Source organism: Mus pahari, chromosome 22 (genome assembly GCF_900095145.1).
Source record: "Mus pahari chromosome 22, PAHARI_EIJ_v1.1, whole genome shotgun sequence".
NCBI lineage: Eukaryota > Metazoa > Chordata > Mammalia > Rodentia > Muridae > Mus > Mus pahari.
In genome coordinates, this window is record NC_034611.1 from 27,637,776 (window position 1) to 27,660,367 (window position 22,592).

A 22,592-nucleotide genomic window follows, 5' to 3' on the forward strand; every position below is an offset into this window, starting at 1 on the left:
TCTGATAATAGTTACTCTTTCCTGTTCTTCCTTCTTCATGCTATACTATACCGAAGTGCACTTTTACACATACACATACTGCATTGTATATGTATATGTATATGTATATGCATACGTACATGCATAGTAAGCTAGGATTCACATATGAGAGAGAACATACAACTTTTCTTTCTGAGATTCTGAAGACTGGAAATCGCTTTTCAGCAGCATGTTGTCATGGTTTCTGATCTGGTCAAAAGAGAGGCTGCCTCTTGCGAATGCAAATGGGAAAGCGAATGATGATATGCATTGTCTTTCTTCAGGAGAACTGGAAGAGGAGGTCTGGATCAGTTCAGAGCACAAGGATCTGACCCAGCGGAGAAAGAACCTTCTGAGAGTGCCCAAGTGTTTTGTAAAAACTAATAAGGTTAAGAGTGTAAATATAGGATATTTCCAATTATATTCCATAACTTCTACATAATGAATTCAATCAGCTCTATCAACCTACCCAATATATTCATCTTTGTTTTCTTCCGTCACCAGGATATTGGAACCTCCTAACTTTAAATCATGTGAAGTAACTTTTCCCAGAATTTCCATGTCTACAGAAAAGTACATTTCTAAGCCACATTCTTCAATATTGTTATCTCTGAATATAAAAAAAAAAAAAAAATAGTGTGAGTGTGCATATAAACACAGTACATGAATGGGTTTCAAGTAAATACCTCAATTAAAAAAAACTTCAAACCTTATCCAGATTAGAGAGTTGTAAAATTCAGTATCAATAGATTCCAAATCCTTAATAGTAAGTTTTTTACTTAGCATACGCTTGTAGAATGGTAAAGAGAAACCAGTATCAATAAACTTTCCATGGAACAGTGCCTGTTAAAAAAAAAAAGAAAACATTTAAACTTACAAAATAATAATTTTTAGAACACAGTGACAAAATAGAAATCATGCGACTTTACATATTAAAAAGCACTATTCAATGGTATAAACTGTGAAGATTAGCATATTATGCAAAGCATAGAAAACTATAATGAAAAAATTTATTCCATAGGTCAAGCATAATGTATATAAAAGCTATACAGAGATGATGAGGCTTTATTACCAACTTCTGCCACATTTAAATATTTTTAATAATTAACTTAAACACAGAAATAAAAAGCCCATGTACTTTGTTCCATTCCTCTATTAATCTGTAGGACCCCTGTGTCTTCATGCCTACACATGGCATAAATACAGGATGACACCAGTGACTTTTGAACCCATAATATCTAAAACTATTCCCAGACCCTTAATCAGTTTATATTCAATCAATAAGTCATTGAAATTATCTTCTTATTTAGCTTCGAACCCTCCCCACTGTATTTCTCACAAACTCACAAATTTAGACAAAACCAGCTAAGAATTTACTATGCCTATATGGTGGCAGAACATGCCAGAAGTACATATACCAAGCTAGCTAGCTGTGACTAGCTACCTCATAGGAAGCGGTGTTTATTTATGACATTCAGTTTCCCTGTCTCAGATGACTACTCACTGCTATTCCTTTGTCCTCAAATACTCACTAAACTTACTGCACACAGGAACTGGTAACCGGGAGCACTTCTGTGTAGTCTGCCCGTCTGCTCAGCACTAGCATCTGCACTCTCATACTCCTATTGCAAGGAAACTTTCTACCGCTTTTGTGAGCAATACAGACTTCTCCCTTTTATTCACGGTCATTCCCCAATACTTCTTATATTATGGGGTTCATCCGATTCTTTTTCCTCAGCTGGGCTTGGTGGCACATGGCTATTAATCCAGCACACAGGAAGTTGGGGCAGGTTATCAACCTAAGCTATAATAACAGAATACTATTAATTGTTACCAAATCCTCTACGATACTGCACTATAAACTTTTCTAAAGCAGATACCTATGTTTGAATATACATCAATCTTCCCATGCCAGCACTCAAACATTTTTCACCTTGCTAAATGGCTGATTTAGCAAGACCTGTCATATGTACATATGAAAGGGTTAACTATGGTGTCTACTTTGAAATACCCTTCTCTCTACCATTTTCTTCTGAGAGTCACTTACTTGATTTTTCTAATCTCAGGTAGTTTTTTTTATTTTTATTTTTATTTTACTCCCTTTCATCGCCTCAAGTTTATAAATATCCCTAAATTCCTCTGTCCCATTATTCCTTAACACAGCCATGAGCTTTGGATATTCTCTCTGTATTTTGGATCCCCAAATGCCTCTTTCTGACCTGGACATCTCCTCGTCACCAGACCTGGATATCTATCTTTTGTACACCTCCACTGGATGCTTATAGGCATCCTGAGTGCAGGAGAAATCCAACATTCTTGACTTTCGTGACCTCCAGTATTTGTTCTTGCCACCAAAACACCCTCTTAGAAACGCTAATTTCAAACACACACACAAGCCATGCAGTTTGGTAGCTCATTTTTATTCTTATGCCTTCCCCCAATCTACCAGAAAACCTCTCTCTTTCAAACTTCAGAATAGAACCTGAATCCAAACCACATCTCACATCTATTACTACAGTACAGATCTAACATCTCTGAGGCCTCACTACGACTTGTACAAATGGTCTGGGTCCCTGCCTGTTTCCTGCGCCCACAGTAGGACTCCTTGTTTCCTGTGCCCACAGTAGGACTCCTGGTTGGTGTTACTTAGTTCATGCCTTAGCTTAGCTGACCTACTCAAAACCCTGCATGAATTCCCTAAAACATCCTACATGGTATTTCTCAATCTCATTTCTCACCTTATTCTCTCCCATATGAGTCATTTCTAAACTCTGTAAGCACTGACCTATTGTTGCATAAGCCCTCTTGCCTTCTTCATAATTCCACTCGTGTTCAGACTTGAGAGGGCTGCTTTAACCACTTATAAGAAAAAGTAATGCCCACCCCCATCCCGCATTACAGAATTTAGATGCCAAGAGGAGGAACTGTACCATTTTGTTGTTGTTATTCCTTAATACTCAGTGCCTAGAAACGGGCATGTAATTATTGTAACTTTCAACGGATACTTGCTAAATGAGTTAATGATAAAAATTATAAACAACTCTCAAAAGACTGTAATTCATAAAAGCCAACTGCAAAGCTCTGAAAATTCTGAAAGCACTAAGTTAGTGTACTTAGAGACTCAGATTTTCCTTGACTTAAATAATACCACCCCTTTTTCTCCACAAGAAGTGAGTAACAAATTAAGCCTTTTTTTATTAATTTTATTTATTCTCCCTAAATTTAATCCATACATAATGTACTTCTTTAATCATATTAAAGAATCATTATCACATTATCCTCCCACTCCTAATGCACTTTTCTTCCCTCCTATCTTCATGACAGTGTGTGTGTGTGTGTGTGTGTGCTAGCGCGCGCGCATGCACACACACACACAACCCATTGTCTGCAATTTGGGTTGCTTGAATGAGCATGGGTGAAATACTGTTTACTTAAAACAGGGAAGATTCCTGGCAATGCCCACCACTGAGGAATCTGACATGTCCCCCAGCAACTGTAAATTGCTTGTAACTAAGGGAGGATATAGTCCTTTTCAAAAGATTTTTATAAAATACACTTTTTTGCATATGTCTGCGTATGTGGTATACACATGTGCGTGCAGACCCTAGGCTGGTACTGATTGTCTCCCTAAATTATTCACCACCATATTGAGACAGAGTCCTTCAATCAAACAAACCAAACCTGAAAGTTGTAGTTTCAGCTAATTTACCTAGCCAGTTGCTCTAAGGATCAAGTATGGCCTGATTAGTATCGGAATTACATGCAGGCCACTGGGAATCAGATCCAGTCTTAAAGTCTACTTGGCAAGAAATTTACCCACTGAACCATCTCCCTAGGCCCTAAAACACATTTGAAGTAAGCAATATGTAAGTAAGATAACTGAAAGTTGGAAACTCACCATTGCAATAAAGCGACCAATAAAACAGAAGTATGAAAGATGGTCAGGATTTATAGTTGATGCTGGATTTATCTGTAAACAATAGTTATTCTTGCCTGCATACTCAAATAAGCAATACATTGGGTTCAAAACTTCATGGGAAAGCAAGAAAAACCATTCTCTATAAGAAAATAAGTCAAGATTACTTTTAGCATTCATATATATGTGGATTTAAAAACGGTTTTAAATAGATCCATAATAAATAAATGCATGCACATACACATACATGCAGGCACACACATACACCTCTACTCATTTCTTAGCTCTCCCCAATTTCTATTTAATAATCTGGCTTTCCACTCCAAGTCCTGCTAATTCTGCACAGTCAAATTGCAAACTCCCTGTTTTTCACATGGTTGTGCTTTTCTACATCACAATTTCGTTTGGGTACCTTTCTTCACGTTTAATTCTACATACATAGATGACACTTTTTCTGAATTCAGACTTCAGTCCAATTTTAGCAAATTTTGAAGCAATGTCAGAGGATAGTATGTATATGTCTTTTCATTCATTGTATAATATCAATCTGAAAATATATTTTTATGTGCATTAAACTTAAAGGTAAAAGCCATGTTGATATATTTTAAGTATTCTTAACTCTTATAGGCATTCTGTAATATCTACTTAACAAGCTTTTGATTTTGTTTTTGGTTTGTTGTTGTTGATTCTAGGTATGGAATCCAGCATTTTGTCCATACTAAGCCGTGCAAAAGCCACTGCACTAAGCATTTGATGGTGACATTACAGCACATAATACTGCTGCAGTAAAACAGTAAGGTGTTTTGTCTTGTTTTTTGAGATAGAGTCTTACTCTACAGCTCAGGTTAGTCTGGAATTTGGTATGTAGCCCAAGCTGGCTTTGAGTCTGCAGTAGCCACCCTGCCTCAGGTTCCTAAGGGATGGCATATCTGGCTTTAATATGCAGTTCAAATTGCATAGCAAATGTATTCAAAATGATCCTAAAATTAAAAAGAAGAGAAATCTTTAATTGTGCTAAGTACTTACTCTTAACCACCTATTTTGCTTCACTTTAGTAATTTTTAACCCAAAATAAACATGTACAAAATGTTCTAAAGTGAGAGTACAAACTCAAACATTTACTGTGATCAGTGAGTTGCCAAAATCCCCATTCCTCATTATGAACTTGCTAATAAATATGATTGACTTCAAGGAAAGAAATCTTCTAGTTACATTAACCTAATCTTTTTTTTTAATATAGTGGTGAGAATTATCTATCATGATGAGTGCATGCTATCCTAACACACTCAATCAGTTGGTCCCAGTAAAAGCAGAAACTTGGGTACACTGTTCTTAAAGAAAAGCCTGCATTGTTATCATTGTTTGCTTATTTGTTTTTTTAAGATACAATGTAGCTCTGACTGTCCTAGAACTTGCTAAGAAGACAGGGCTGGCTTAAAATGAAATCTGACTGCCTTTGCCTCCTGCATGCTGGCATTAAAGCTATATCTGGTCAAGTAAAGACACAATTTTAATTCTTCATTTCAATCTAGTAATACTGTCAAACAATTTGAAAAATTTTAAGTCATCATGGTTCACCTCTATGGCAATTCATGTGGTCTTCTATTTTGTTTATAAATGATTAATAAAATTTTAAAAATATTCCCTGAAACTACCTGAGGGGTACAAACAACAGTTACAAAACAAAATCAACTATGAGTTAATATCAACTCATATAACTAAATCGGTTCAAAAGTAACTTCACTTTGTGGTTGGACTCAATTAAGACTTTTTCCTCAGAAAAGAGAAATAAGTAAATTCTATTAAGAATGTAAGAATGTGTTTACATGTACACACACACATACACACACACACACACACACACACACACACACACACACACACACACACGGAATAAAATTTTCAATTGCTTCAGATCACTTTTAGAAAGCAGCAAACTGCACTGACCCAAAAGAATGGTTATTGATGACAAAAGCCTTTACCCTAATACCAACACAAAGAGAAGTTCCTAACTAGAAAGAGCCAGAAGAATCGACTTTCAATACAAGCTCAGCTCGACACTCTCAAACTAGACATATGAGGCTGAAAGAATCATGAATCAACACATAGGAGCTAGCAGGACCTAAAGAAGAAAATGAAGAAAACATAAAACAGCAAATGAAGAAAAATCCCATGAGAAGCAGCAAAACATAGGGCAATCCTGCAAACAGTGACATGAAGACAGGCTTCAGAGACGCAAACAGGAAAGCACTGGGGTCAGAATGATTAGAGAAAAGATGACAGACACGTTGACTGACAAAGGAGATTCCACATACCCATGACTGATGTTCCTGAAGAAAGAAAAGAACAAATAGAACAGAAAAAATATTCATAGATAAAATAGAAGGAAACTTCCCTGAAATTAAATGTTCTTAATATGTTCCTTTAAAAAAAAAAAAAAAGAGCTGGGTGTGGTAGCACACGCCTTTAATCCCAGCACTTGGGAGGCAGAGGCAGGCGGATTTCTGAGTTCGAGGCCAGCCTGGTCTACAGAGTGAGTTCCAGAACAGCCAGGGAGATATAGAGAAACCCTGTCTCCAAAGAAAAAAAATAAAAAAAGAAAAGAGCAAACAATCTGCAATGAAACTAGTGAACTTTAAAGGACAATGTGTGCACTCAGAGAAGATTTTCTGACAAAGGTTTGGCCTGTTTCATTCAATGCTGAAACAACAGTGAAGCAGTACCTAAGACTACTGGATACACAGTGCTATGCAAGACACTTCTGTCCACTAAGGTTGTTGTTTATACAGAAAACCTACAAAGAAAACATGTATCAGCTACAGGAACATACTGACCCAATGAATTCTTGGATAAACACCTCAATGAAGAATCTAACCATCTAATGTGTGAATGAAATAAAAATTAAAAGAAAGAAAATAAGGATACAGAAGAACAGTTTAACTGTTTAAACTGTTAAAGCATAAAACTGTAACCAAATAACTAAGACAAACAATAGTTCAAAAAAGAATGTGAATGCTATCAAAACAGACAGTGAAGGGAAAATAAAAAGTCTCATTTCTAAGATGTACCTTTCATTTCAATGTCTGGACATTTCTGAAACAGAAAAGATCAAACTACATACACTATGAATAGTTCTTGAATAGTAGCTGAAAACTGTAATAATGATTTGGATAGAGAATGATGCTAATATAAACACCAGCAAATTCACAGCAATTATCTATTTCTACCAGGTATGAGTTGGTCCTGCGTTTTGTCAGCTGAATTGAAAGTGTGATTGTCTAATTCTCTAAAATTCTATGAAAATCTAAATTCTTAGGCAGTCTTAATGAAACTGTTAAATTAAGGAATGCTGCCAGGTGTGGTGGCTCAAGCATTTAATCCCAGCACTCAGGAGTCGGAAGGTAGATCTCTGTGAGTTCAAGGCCAGCCTGATCGACTGATCTACAGAGCAAGTTCCAGGACAGCCAAGGCTTCACAGAGAAATACTGTCTTGAAAGCAAAACAAAACAAAACAAAACAAAACAAAACAAAACAAAACAGATGCTAATATAGATTTGTGTGAATCGACTAAAGGGGAAAACAAAGACTATTCACTAACTACTTCACAAGTATCCACTCTTAAGTCTACTCAGTAAATGCAGAAAATTTCATTTTCTAAGTAAACTCAGATGAGAGCAAGAGCACACATAAAAGAGACACGCAACGTTGAAATAGCAAAGTTAACAAGTAACCTCCTGTGAAATACTACACAGTCATTTGATGAGAGCATTAGCAAGCACAGAAGGGTAACCCTAACGGCTGGAGCCTGCGATGGCTCAGTGTGGAAAGCACTTGCCATGTGGGCAGGAGACTGAGTTCTCTCGTCACCAGACCCCATGTGCTCTGGCTATATGGGCTGGCAATACCAGAAAAAGCTGGCTAATCAGACCAACTCACACAGTGCCTAAACATATAAAGGTATAGAGGAAGACACCAGATGTCAACCTCAGGCCTCCACACACATGTGCACATATACCCATACACACGTGTGTGTGCCACACTCATGCAAGTTGACATACACACATACCATACCCATATAAAGAAAACTGTAATAATGGTTATCTAAAATAACTCTGGTTGCTACTAAAAAGCATAATTTAATATATATTCATACATTTTTTAAAGAATACATCTACCACAGACGACAAAATAGATTAATTCCAAAGCAGTACATTTTTAAGTTTACCTTGCAAGGCCACCATAATCAAGACCTTCTTCTCCTCTAAATATTACATATAATCGCCTCCTCAAGTCATATGGTTTTAATGCCATAATCTAAAGACAAAAATATGGATATTTAGACACTTCTATACTATATAAATACTTCCAAAATAATTCAATTTGTATTTTCAAAAGTATACATTTCATTTTCTCATATTTAATTCTGCAGTTCAACTGGTTTGTTCCATAAACTAGTGAAAAATGGACAATCCCTCCGGTTTTCTCTGAGTTGCTATCATATAGTTTCCCCCGTTCTAGTGTTAAACCGTGGTTATACTTTGTGTTAGTGGTAAGCAAGAATGAGTTGTATAGTCTCTTAACAGGTGACTGGTAACCTTTTCTCTGTAGCAATACTGTAAGTTTTGGAGTCCCACCACACCACCATCTACACCACAGCTATCTCTGGAGGATAGAAATCCTTACTCAATGATGTATGTTTATACAACAGCATGTCTTGAAATAAGACCCAAATACATTCTCATAATATGTAAGTTTTCATGAGAGTTAATCATAAGCATGCTTCACATAGATAAAAACTCATATTTACTACCATCCATCAGAACCACAGCCAAGCCAGGTCTGGGTCCTACAGCAGCTCACGAATAGACTTCCCTAAAGGGCAATTACATTCTCAATCCATATCTGAATCTCTTATCTCAATCCCATATCTAAACAGACTTAAGACAGAAAAAGTAAAATAACGACTAACATAAATTTAGATATGCACTTGCTAAAGTGACTCAAATACAGCTCTGAACAAGCCATGTGTAATACACTTGGAAACGAAGCAATTATTTGGCTCAGAATTAGTTAGTCATACACAAAAGCAGTTTTGATAACAGCTACATCAGCTATCTTTTGTAAAGCTTAACAGCTAGTAAAATGAGGCAATGTTATAAAAGTCTCTAGACTTTCAGTATTACTATTCCATTTTAACCTGTAAAACAAAACAAAACAAAACAAAAGAACAATAGTAACCAGCATTGCACAACAACTCTAAGGGTGCAACAGTGGCACAGTCCATTGGCAGTAACAATCTGTAATTAGACCTAAGTCCACCTCAACAAGAGGGTCATCAGGCTTGGTACTGAAGACCTAGCCAACTACCCAGAGCTAAGAAAGTCAGAGAGCTTGAAGGAGAACTTATAACCACTCCTTTACTAAACCAGCATCATCTCCAACTACATTCTAAATATGTCCTTATACTCACAGATGTGTAGTTTTCATCCCTCATCAAAGGATGGTTCTTTTTACGACAGACAATGACCATTACAGAAAACAACTAAATATAGAGATATACTTGTCTTATAAGAGAATACAGAAAACAACCAAATATAAGAGATTGTAATCTAATTACATCATTTCCTCCCTCCACACTCTCCCATATACTCCACCTGGCTTCTTTTCAAATTTAGGGCCTCCTTTTCATTCATTGTTGTTACATATGTGTGTGTGTGTGTGTGTGTGTGTGTGTGTGTGTGTGTGTATGTATATTTCTTTTACATGTTCTTCTGTATGTTTCTTCTGTATAATGTTACTACTATGTATATGTTTTTTATGGCTAGCCATTTGGTTTTAGATAGCCAATATGTCTTATCTTAAAATATAATTGTGGAGTCCAGTCCCAACTGATATATCTACAAAACATCTCCCATAGCTAAGACTCAGAGAACATTGCAGAAAAGTGGCAGAAAGATTTTAAGAGCCAGAGGATCAGGGAGTTTGGTATGAGATTGTTACTCCTAAGAATGATAGAAGCTACCCCATAAAGTCTCACCAACATGACTGCCTAACCATGAGTTAGAACAAGCAGAATACCAAGGGACATGCTAAGATGGATGGGGGGAGGTTCCCAAGGCCTCAACCCTATAAAAGAACTAAAAGCGACTAAGGAATGCTGAGGTCAGAAGAAGAAATCCTCCCTAAGAAGAGCACACCAGCTGGCTATCTAACACCAAATGGCAAGCCATAAAAACAGATTCTAGTAACATTATACAGAAATACAGATTATGCTTATGTACTTATGTATTAGGGACATAAATAAATATTTATATACACACATATGTAACAGCAATTAGTGAAAAAAAGAGGCTATAAATTTGAAAAGGAGCCAGAAGGAGTGTATGGAAGAGTGTGAGGGGAAGAAATGTAAGGGGGAAGTGATGTAACTTGATTTTAATTTCAAGGATAAAAAAATAATTAAAATTTAATGAAACATATTTAAATATTAAGAACGTTATAGTCGGCCAGGCGGTGGTGGTGAACGCCTTTAATCCCAGCACTTGGGAGGCAGAGGCAGGCGGATTTCTGAGTTCGAGGCCAGCCTGGTCTACAAAGTGAGTTCCAGGACAGCCAGTGCTATACAGAGAAACCCTGTCTCGAAAAAACAAAAAACAAACAAAAAAAGTTATAGTCATGTGAAAGGTCATGACAGTGAAAGGTCATTAAAAATTCTCCATTTCACCATAAAAAAAATGACATTAGTGTTTTTAAAAATATTCTGCAAATGACTCCAGAAAGACAGACATGTTACATTCACGTATTCAAGTATTTCCTGAATAACTGTTATACTAAAAGCACTATTCTAGGTACTGGACAGAGGTGAAGTAAACAGATAATCCATGCTCTCATGCGGCATACATTCCAGTAAAGGAGACAGAGAGGAACGGTGTTATGAAACTGATGAAGATTCGTAAATGGTTAGAAAGAAGCCATGTTGGGGAGGAGGGCAGGGTATCATTTTAAACGACATGCTCATCTTGATCATGGCTCAGTGAAACCTAGATATCAGAATGAACATAAGAGTTATTAATGGAATAGTCAATGGATTACACAATCTACCAATTTGATTTGATTTGTTAATACTTGACTTTCACAAGCTTTACTGTTAGAAATAGTAAAATCCTAACAAAGTAAGTGTCAAAACAGACATGTTCCAATTGCTGTTTAAATTTTATTTTAGTAAGAATACAACTAAAATTTTCATTTTTTCTCTTTCCTGTTCCTTCCTTTTCTTTACCCATCCCTCCCCCTGCCTCTTTCTTTACTTCTTAGTTTTTAAGATAGACTTTCACTCTGTAGCCTTACATGGCTAAGAATTCACCTGTCTGTGCCTCTAGAATGCTGATAAAGGCATGTGATATGACACCCAGCTACACCTAAATTTTTGGTGGAAGGACTGTCTCTCAGTGTGCCACCCATATCTATAAAATGGAGATGATGTTAGGCAATGAAACACTGCCCCTGTTTTGCAGTGTTCTCTGAGTCTTAGGTATGGGATTTTGTAGATATAGCAGTCACGACCGGACTCCATGATGATATATCTTAAGATTATATTAGACATCTTGGCCATCTAACACCAAATGACCATCACAGAGATGCTGTGATAAGGAAAGAAAAGCATCAAAAAATTGTCAATAATTGGTCAATAGTTATGACTTACTACGTAGTGAAGTTTCCTTTTATTTTAGGTATATGAATGGTTTGCCTCCGTGTATGCCTCTGGCCCACATAACAGCTTCATATAATTATTAATATAGTCAATATAGTCACTCAGGGAATGGGGGTTACTATAAATGCTTAAAGAATCAAAAACTTTTAACTCTCTTTAGAAATTCAGAATAAAATGAGACAAAAAGTAGTGTTTCCTTCTGAAATACCTTCCTTACCTGTTGGAAGGAATCTTCAAATAATGTCTGTCGGGACACATTGATCTTTACATGACTGGGTAGTGCATTAGACTAAAAAACAAAAACATGGTATCATGTAAGCCACAGCAAATGTATTACATAATGATCAGGCTAATGATTACAAATGAGATTTATTTACCACTGTAGTACCTGGCACAAGTAACGGAAGTGAGCAAGCTTCCACCTAAAGCTGCGTTCATAAGCAATCTGTGGACCACCTTTAGTTCTAAAGAGAAACAAAACAAATACAACTATAATATTCAGGATGAATCAGAGTACACTAGATCATTATACGACTAAAAAAAGTTATTTGCTGGTAATAAGTACAGGTCTATCTGCCAGGACAGTGGGGGCCTGAGTCATGAAGGCTGCCACTGCAGCAGTACATGTGTACAGAGGGAGACCACAGTTTGGGTAGCCTTTAGTTTACTGAAGCCCTGAGGTCTACTATAGACTCCTTAAAAAAAAAAAACCTTTGATAGTACTTAAAGCTGAGGGAGTCAGAGACTCCGATAAGGGAAGCTTGGGGTGGGGGCTGGGGTGAGGGTGGGGTCTGTCCCTCGACTTAAACCTGACCTGTACAAAGACAAAGAAAGGCAAAATTAAATTCCTTGGAGCGAGTTATATACAGATCATGTGATTTAACCGGACAAGGAGATAAAAGGCAGATACAGCATGCAGCTCAGAATGCTTCTCCTACCTAGAAAGAGTCTTAACAGATGGGAATTTTCATGCCAGAGTGAACACAAAATGTTGCCCTCTGTTGTCACATTTAGGGGAGTTCACTCATCCAAGAACATTTACCAAAGCTTAACAGGGACCTGACATTCTTCCAGACAATGAAGGCATTATTTGCTAATAACATGAAAGAAGTGACAGTTGTGTGTAACATATGCACCAGTGAACAAGCAAACTTTATATTGTTCATTTTAAGAGAATAAATGGCTTATCATTTTTTACAGGAAAAAAAAAGAACCTTGTTAGTAGAAAAAATAAACAAGAAAATAATAATAATAATCGCTTTCAAAAGTTATTGGAAGACAGAAAATGAGCTAACATATTTAAAATGCTTAGAATAATATTTGGCATACAGTAGCTATTACACACATATATGGTATTGCTATTACATAAAATTATGTATAAATATATATTTTTTTAAATTAAGGAATGACATACCGCAAATTAATTCTGGAATAATATAGAGCAAAAAGTTATAGTTGGGTATTATCTATGTGTGTTTTCGTGAACGAAAAATAAGTTGTTTCTAAATCTGGGGCTATATTCAAGACTAAACCTGTCTTCACTAAATAGTAAGAGTTCAGATTTCCACTTACACTGACGACTTCCCGTTGCGAGGATCTTTGAATGTTGTTGTTCTTGTGTTATGATCGACAAAGTACCTAACGCCTTCCCGAGTATACCTAATTTCCCAGCCTTCCGGCAGGGGTTCTTCATTTGGTAAGCTAAAAGATAAAAATCACAATCATAAGGTGAGTATGTTTTAGGTACTTAGAGCCCACTGATTCTATGCATACGTCTATCCTGCACGATGACTTAAGACTGTAGCTCACACATACCCTTGAGTTCTCGGATCTTCCCACTGGGTTGTTTTTGTGTTATGATTCACAAAGTAAACTCTGTCTGTTGAATCCACTCTTTTCTCTAAAACAAAGCATGACATGTAATAACAAGCTGACACCTATATGCCTCATACATACTTTTATCAATGTAATATTGGCTTACCCCAGCCTGGTGGTAACGGTCCATAGGGGTCATTTTCAGCAGCTAACATTGAAGCCTGGTTGAAAAAGAGGTTGAGGAAAGAAATAAGTTAACATTTTAGCCAGAAATATATTAATATACCAAGCAATTTAACAGCTATTATCTTAGATTTTTTTTTAAAAAAATGACAAACATTAATACAGCAATTTCAAGAAACAAAGTTCCAAAACTATTATGAAGTAAAAGCAGGTATCAGCTAATATATTTATTAATGATTTATGATTCATGATTTAGAAATAATGTGCTAATATTAATATTTAATTTCCTGGTCCTTCTAAGGAGTAAGAGGAGATAGGTGAAGAGTATACGGAGAATTATGCCATTTAAATGAGAATATTATTTGCTCAAAAATTGAAAATTATTATAGTATAACTATTCTGCAAAATAATTATTCAGTGGTAATAAATATATATATCTTGATGAATATTTGATATTACTGTCACAGACAGTGCTAACTGTACTTATTATCCATCTTTATCTTGTTTCTCCTGATAGAAACCACTAGTTTTGTTTGGGGTACCAATGTGCCCATGTGGATTTGGTGGATTATATGCACAGAATCTGGATTAGTAAAGTAAAAGGCGATCAATTCTGGCCAATGAGGTAGACTGGTGAGGGTGTCCTTTGCTAAGCAAATGTGCAGCAGCTTGCTAAGAACAGGGCTTTTTACAGGAAAGCTCTTCCCTTTCAGTTTACCCTTCTTTTATGGCAGACCCTGGAAATCGGACCAAGGGCAGCAACTCTTTCAATTCAAAATACCTGGGGCAAGATGCTTGACAACAGACAGGGCCAGTAAGGTGCATGACAACAGATAGTGCAGGTATGGTGTGTGATGATACAAAGTGCATGACAAGAGATGGTGCAGGTAAGATTCAGGTAAGAGGATGCCCTAAAACACAGAACTTGACTGCCTGATAGCACTATAAACTAGAGAATGATAAGTTCTTATCCCAGCCCTGGGATTCTATTGGTTAATAAATTGCATCCATTTAAGAGGATAGCATAAAGTGTTTTGACACATACCCAATACCTAATTCTTTTCTTGTTTCCAAATTCTCATGCACACAAAGTCCTACACAGAAACAAATCTCATAGTACAAACTTTATTTACTATATACATGATGAGCATCCAAGTCCAAAATCTAAAATACTCAAAGCCCCAAAATTTCAGGAATGCTTATATACTTAAACATACTAGAAATATATTAAAGTTAACCAAAATAGAATGAAGCAAACAAACCCTTGAAAGAAAGAAGGAAAAAGATGACATTAACACCTTGTAATTTGCTAATTACCGAGTAGAGGTATCGTTGGTTGAATTGTTGCATAGCTCCCTGCAATTGATTCCGCTGAGACTGCCACTGTTCAAAATTTCGAACAGATTCCATAGTAGGTCGCTGCCAGGTTGTTGTTCTGGTGTTATGATCCACATAATAAACTCTTCCACGATCATCAACTCTTCTTTCCCAACTATGATAAATAAGCAATAAAAACGAAGTAATGAATAATCTCCTGATAACTAAAGCATTGATATGTTTGTTTATTTATCTATTGGCATTACTAGGGATGGAACCCAGGCCGTTGAGCTGCTTAAGCAAGTTCTCTACCTGTTTAGCTACATCTAAGTCTTGATCTTTTGAGACAGGGTGAAGCTATACAGACCACAGGAGCCTTGTCTTCTCCATGGGCCCAAATGGCTTCCAACTCACAATTCTCCTGCCTATCCCTCCCAAGTGCTAGGATTACAGGAATATGCCATCAAGCCTGGTTATTTTTTATTGTTCAACACAGCATATGGATCTATGAAGCATTTATCTTTCCTAAACTACCTTACTTTTCTATCACAGACAGACTTATTCCTGTTTCTTCTTGACAAGCAGCTTTAGACATGTCCACAGAAGACACACTCACCATTTCAGTTTCATCTCTCAGAGACCTTCAAAGGCCTTATAGAGAGCCAAGCCAAGGAGTTGCTGGTCCCAAGTGCAAGTGTACCATGTGTGTCATTCCGTCAAGCCATTCTTGTAACTTCAGAAGACCAGATGTCCTATTCTGTACTTCTTATCAACAAGAATTCTACTCAGGCTCTACATTCTGTTCATTGCTTGTAACTTTGCAATACCTGGGATCTATTAAGCCAGTTTTTGACATTAACTTTATACAATGGCTATCTAAGAATATTTTCCGAAACCAATTGGGAATTCTTCCAAACTTACTATTAAAAAATAATGGGGTTCAACAAAAAATATGTGTGGTTCTCCATAAATAAAGATGTACATTACTATATTTCATGATATTTAAGGTATGAAAGAGGTACTAGACTGGTACAAAACTAAGATCTACAAACTTTGTTACATGTAAGCTCATATTACATCATATCAAAAATTACAAATAGTTTTAAATAAGCATAAACATACTAAAGTTCCAATTATTACATATTCTCAGGGTCAATGATAAACTGATTCCTTTGCTTTTTAAAATAATTTTTTACATACTGCATTGAGAGCTAGTTAAATTATACTATTAAATTCAACTCAAACACTCTTCCTATGTTTGGAATATATTTCCTTCAGCCTTTGACACTTGAATGCCAGGCTCTTCAGATCACTGTGAAAATTATTTAAGAAAGAGCCCAGTATTTTTTCCTATGGTATTGAGAACTTGTCACTGGAAAACATAGATATGGTGTTTCAATACAGCACATCTTAAGGCTCATTTTAAATAAGCAGGTTCACTATGTTACAGTCATGCATTTATTCCATAGATTGAGAACCATACTATAAAGTTTATTTCACTAAAACCACTATCCAAGAATTATAGAGATTATTTTAAAATTATTATTCACGATAGTATATCAAATAAATTTAAAACTTACACACAATAAAAATATAACTAAAAACACGTAAGAATGCTGCATTACCCTGGAGGCAAAGGTTGTGGTCTTTCCCAAGTAGTAGTTCGAGTATTATGATCTACATAATAGGTTCTACCATGAGGATCTTTTCTCTGTTCCCACCTGCAATGAAAGTACAAAAATATAAATAAAAAACGAAAGACCAGGAAATCTGAAAATGTTCTAGAATCAGGAACATTACAAACAGGCTTTACTTCACAAGGCCCACACATACATAATATAAACATAAGTGCACACACGTGCACGCGCGCACACACGTTAAGGCTCCAGGAATGTTATGGAAGAGGTCATGGAAAAGAATGTAGCCGCAGAACTTGGGGAGGACACAGCTTGGCTGCTGCACACATAGACTCAAGTGGCAAAGCTACCTGCTTAAAAGTTACACAAGATCAAACCAGTTAAGACCTTAACACAGAATGCAAAGGAGTTTCCAAGGTCCTACCCCTAGTTGAGGAGCTATTAACAATTGATAGTAAACTGAGAGTCACAGGAATCCAGTTTACTTTAACGGATTCTCAGAGAAACCTAACATTAGTGACTATCAACTGTCTTCACATACTGAGACTGCACATAATAGTTATCTTCTAAGGCTAGATACATACACACATACTTTAAAACACCATAAACACAAATTCATTCAATAACTTATTTGTCATAGAATGCTCAAGTAATACCCATGTACATTTTAAAAAATCCTCAAGTTTACACTTACACCAACATCATAGAAATTAAACCTCCCTATGGCATGCAATATTATACCAACATTTATGCTATTCCATACTTCAAAAAACAAACAAACCATTCGTCTCAGAGCATATCACTAAAGTGATATGAACTTTCAAAACATATTCTTTACTCTTTTAAAACTAGCTTTGATTTTTGTCAGAGTAATACACATTTTCAAATAGTTTATAACATCTTTAAGTAGTAAACTATAAGTATAGTAGTTAAATAGACTCCTATAGCCTATGGGTAACAGAGTTCAAACAGTACCTGCTGCCCCCATCACTTCATATTCTCATCACCATGGCAACACTGTTAAGCCATTTGTTCAGTTTTGGCATTTACCTCTTTTTGTTTTCTTATTAATATGCTTACCTTCCTAGTACTTAATTTTAAGTAAACTATATTGACTTTTGACTGTAAGGCAAAGACACAGGTCGCATTTCTCAACACCTAAAAACTCTCAATAGTCTCTTTCTTCCCAAACCACTCTAACATCTGACTGTTCTAAATTCAACTGTGCAGCTGGTAACTGACCTCTGGATTATACATAAGTCCCTTCAGCACTTAAAATACATTTGCTTCCAGATTCTACTACTGATTCTGACAAGTCTGTTGTCATTATTATTAATATAAAACTTGCTTTGATTTGCCTTTTATAAAAGTCTCTAGAGGATGGAGATATGGCTCAGCAGTTAAAGACACTGGTTAACGACCTGGGTGTGACTTCAGCACCCACATTCTAGATCTGAAGCATCAATGACACACTTACTTCTGTGCATGTGGGACACAGATATAATACACACAGGCAAAACAGTCATACACGTAAAGTAAAAGTAAATCTTCAAAGAAAAACCAAAAAAACCTCTGTACTTAGGATTTCTTTTTTTGGTGGGGACAGGAGGACACACAATAGAATAAAACATTTCCAGTGAATAATTTAAAAATAGTATTCTCCACTTACTTTCAGTTTTGGTAAGTCTTTCCTTTATCATATTTGTGAGTTTTCTTGTAATCTCATTATGGATCTCTTCTTTTTCTGTTACTTTGTTTATTAGACTGTAACTGATGTTTCAACTTGATTTATACGTTACACATTTATCTTATTGCTCTATTTACTGGCAAATTTCTTTACCTTTATCAATTAAAGGTTCCATTTAACTACTTTTCTAGGCCTTAAATTTATTGAGTACTTCTTTGCTTAGTAGTTGGCTATGCATGTGACACCTACTCCTACCCTCTAACAAATTAAAAGTCTCTTTTCTTTAGGCAAAGTTTTCTCTTTTAATTTTTAAAATTTATTATTATCATTACTGTGTGTGTCGCATGTATGTGCACACACGTGTGAAAGCCACTGCATACATATGGAAGTCAGAACAGACTTTGTGGGAGTTTGCTCTCTCCAGCACCACATGAGTCCCAGCGATGGCAGGCTGTCAAGCTCAGTAGCAGTTACCCCTTAAGTCCTCGTGTAGCATTTTCTACACTGAGTATTTTGTCTCTTTTCATATTACAAGGTTTCCCTCAGATATTTAATGAGTAGGATTCTATAACAGGGCTTGTGGGTTATAGCATTAATTGAAGGTTGATATAAACTGTATTGTAGCTTTGTTAAGAAACATAGTGTTTACACTCTTTGTGGTAGGCAGGGTCAGGGTATCTCGAATAGAAGTCACTTCCAATTTCTGAGTCAAAAGATAGAAAAGTCCTAGTTCTCAGGATAGGATTTTTCAGAAGAAGACGGGAGGCATGTTTGAAAGTTTACAAGTGTCTTTACTCGTTAGCCTCATAAAGTTCTCATCCATCATGACATGAAACAAAACATTCCACATACCTGGTATTGCCAGAAAAAAAGGCCCCAGCACAAAGCAGAAGATCCAGCTCCCAGGAGGAAGACTAGAGATTTGCTTCTAAACTTTCGTTTTTCTTTTCCCTTTACAGCACTAGAATTTAACCTAGAGCTTTGCAGCACAAGCGTACTACCATTGAACTATGTATATCCCCAGCCCTCTAAAATTCTGTGTTTTGAGACAGAATGTAAATTAGCTAGGCAGGTCACATCATCCAATCCATCTGCCTTAGCCTTCCAAGTAAAATAGGGCTAGTAAGCCTGTGCCACCAAGCCCAGCTTTAAACTGATTTGAGTGATCATCTTCAGCACAAGTCATGGTGACACTGTCTGTTGAGCCTTCTCACCAACAGCACTGAATCTAGTTCTGCTGGGGTATTAAGTCTGGCACATTTATGAGTCAGCCCCACTAACAGCTTCAGTGACAATTCATGGGGACACTAAGGTGTACCTTGCCACTTCCTGGTCTCTTATCATCATACATCTGAAGATAACATGTGTAGTTTTAGACCACCTAATTTTGAGAACACTTGTATAAACTATGTTTTACTCTCTCCCGCTTTACCTTTGGATTACTTTAGGTAGAGGTAAGTAGTCGACCTGGGCATAGGCTTGGGAAATTTAGCAAGTGTGTTTCTATTTGTGTTACTTCTCCAGAAAGATTAAAAATAAGTTCTGGATCTTTTCTTGCCCCTAAATAGTACTATATTTAAGCACCACGGTAAAGGTATATTTGAAGAAATTGATGATGATGGTGATGATAATAGCAACAGGGTAGAGCAAAGAGGTAACTTCCAGGAAATGAAATAGTTCTATTGAGCTTCTCCTCAGCCAATTATGTAAACCTGCATATACTACTGATGTAATAGTCTGGTCAACCCCACCCTATCACTTTTTCTTAAGATTTTATCGTTATTTATTTATTTATTTATATTTATTTTTGGTTTTTTTCAAGACAGGGTTTGTCTGTATAGCCCTGGCTGTCCTGGAACTCACTCTGTAGACCAGGCTGGCCTTGAACTCAGAAATCCCGCCTACCTCTGCCTCCCAAGTGCTGGGATTAAAGGTGTGTGCCACCACCGCCTGGCTATTTATTTAAATGCATATTGTTGTATCTGTGTGTGTATGTGTATGTATATATAATATATAAATGCACATGTATGCAAGTACCCAAAGTGGCCAGAAGCTGTATATATATATATATATATATATATATATATATATATATACACACACACATGTATATGTATATATGTGTATATGTGTGTATGTATGTATATATATATATATACATATATACACACATATACATATACATATATGTGTGTGTGTGTGTGTGTGGTTGGGAGATCCCTGATATGGGGGCTAGAGACTAAACTTGGTCCTCTGGAAGAACACAAGTGCTGATAACCACTGAACCTTTTCTCCAACCCCTTTGCCCCTAAAAAACATTTTTTTAAACATTTATTTGTTTATTTGTATATGTGCTTATGCAGACATGCATGTGTATTTGCCCACCATGCCATCTTTCTCTTCCAGTGAATCATCACAGGTGTAGGGTGCATGATAGTAGACTATCAATGGGATGGGAGTGATGTAGACAAAGCCAAGGCATCCTTCATTACCCTACGCCTAGTGCCTTCTTTTCCATTGCTGAACACCCACTCTGGTCAACAGCTGCAGTTCCCTCTGGGCAACTTGCAGGTTCCACTGGTAGAATCTTACCCCTAAAATGACAGCTCAGTATGCTGCCTCCCTTGGAGTAGCAGGCAGGGGAAAGAGGACAAAAGGGCACAGTAGGACCTAGGATGCTCTTCGCCATTAGTGAAACCAGCCAGGTTCCCCTACAGAACCTTAGCTCTCTAACCTAAGATCAACTGAAAGGGGCAAAAAAGGCAGCTGATATCCAACATACCCGTAGTATGCAGTGTTCTACCCTAGGCAGACGGGTTGAGGCACAGTAGGCATTTTTATCTTTTTTTAAAGTCAATAACTAAATATTTTTTTGGGGGGGGAGGGGTTCGAGACAGGGTTTCTCTGTGTAGCCCTGACTGTCCTGGAACTCACTCTGTAGACCAGGCTGGCCTGAACTCAGAAATTCGCCTGCCTCTGCCTCCCAAGTGCTGGAATTAAAGGCATGCACCACCACACCCGGCTAATAATATTCTTAATTTTGCCTCCAGGCCCAGAAATATGAAATGATTTACTAGTTTACTTAGCACTTTACTAGTTTGCCCCAATGCAATACATAGATGTAGAAAATTGTAAAGAAAGCATTCAAATGTATTCTTCCCTGCTTTATGTTCCAAACAGTTTAGCTTAAGAAAGATGAACTACGTTAGGAACACAGTGATTAATTTTAGACCTTCTGGCTGTTCCTTCTCTCTTCCCTAAAACAGTAATGCCTCTCTGCTGTCTCTCCTTCTCCAGAAAAAGAGCACAGGCCACATTACTAATATACTGTATCCTCATCTTGGGAAGCTAAGGCAGGAGAGCTTCTTTGAGGTCAACTTGGGGAGCATGATTAGTACACTTCCAAAGACTGGAGACAAAGGCGAAGCCTTCTGAAGGAGAGGTACAAAGTAGTGTCTGCACGAAATACGAGAGGACTATGCAAAAGGCAGCAAACCAATTTCAGAGCAAGTTCTTCCCTACACATGAAGGTCCAATAACGAAAACGATAAGATCTACTAGGGAAGCATATACAAATGAACCACAATCTGAAACCACAATCACAGTGGTGAAACCAGATGAGCCAGTAAAAAGCACTGCGAGGAAACCAGCTTCAAAAGCAAGAAATGTCAGAGCACGTTACTGTGATGAGCAATCAACACATACGGTCAGTCAGAGCCCCCGGGGTTAACTGCAAGGCTGCAAGTCAGCATTCTAATTACTGTAGGCCGTACTGAACAGTGCTGTGGTAAGAATGAGAGTGGCCCTCATAGGCTCACATAAGTGAATGCCTGGTTTCCAGTGAACTGTCTAGGGATGACTAGGAGGTGTGGCCTTGTTGGAGAAGGTGTGTCATGGTGGTGGGGCTTTGAGGTCTGAAAAGCTCATTAGGCTCTGAGTTCTTTTCTGCCCACTGCTTGTGTGTCAGATGTGAGCTCTCAGCCATTGCTCCAGGACAACGGTTACCTACTACCATGCTCCCAACTACAGTGGCCACAGATGAACCCTCTGAAATTGTAAAGAAGCCCCCAGTTGAATGCTTTCTTTTATAAGTGGCACTGGTCATGGTGACTGTTCACAATAGAATAGTAACACTAAGACAAGTGTCATATTTTTGTCAGTGCACTTTCAAACTATATTGTACATACATGGTATCAAGTTGTCTTAGTCAAGGTTTCTATTCCTGCACAAACATCATGACCAAGAAGCAAGTTGGGGAGGAAAGGGTTTATTCGGCTTACATTTCCATACTGCTGTTGATCACCAAAG

At 37.0% G+C, this 22,592-nt stretch overlaps 1 protein-coding gene across 1 annotated transcript in view; it reads right to left on the minus strand.

The window, feature by feature from the left end:
• Wwp1 (WW domain containing E3 ubiquitin protein ligase 1) overlaps positions 1-22,592 on the minus strand; it is an 87,077-nt gene that overhangs the window by 15,273 nt on the left and 49,212 nt on the right. Inside the window, exons 10-20 of the mRNA XM_021221937.2 lie at positions 16,586-16,681; positions 14,961-15,135; positions 13,627-13,681; positions 13,461-13,545; positions 13,218-13,346; positions 12,034-12,109; positions 11,863-11,934; positions 8,160-8,248; positions 3,917-4,076; positions 728-861; positions 488-628 (exon numbers count right to left, since the gene is read on the minus strand). Coding sequence (XP_021077596.1) covers positions 488-628; positions 728-861; positions 3,917-4,076; positions 8,160-8,248; positions 11,863-11,934; positions 12,034-12,109; positions 13,218-13,346; positions 13,461-13,545; positions 13,627-13,681; positions 14,961-15,135; positions 16,586-16,681 — 1,212 coding nt within the window. The remainder of the gene's footprint in view (positions 1-487; positions 629-727; positions 862-3,916; positions 4,077-8,159; positions 8,249-11,862; positions 11,935-12,033; positions 12,110-13,217; positions 13,347-13,460; positions 13,546-13,626; positions 13,682-14,960; positions 15,136-16,585; positions 16,682-22,592) is intronic.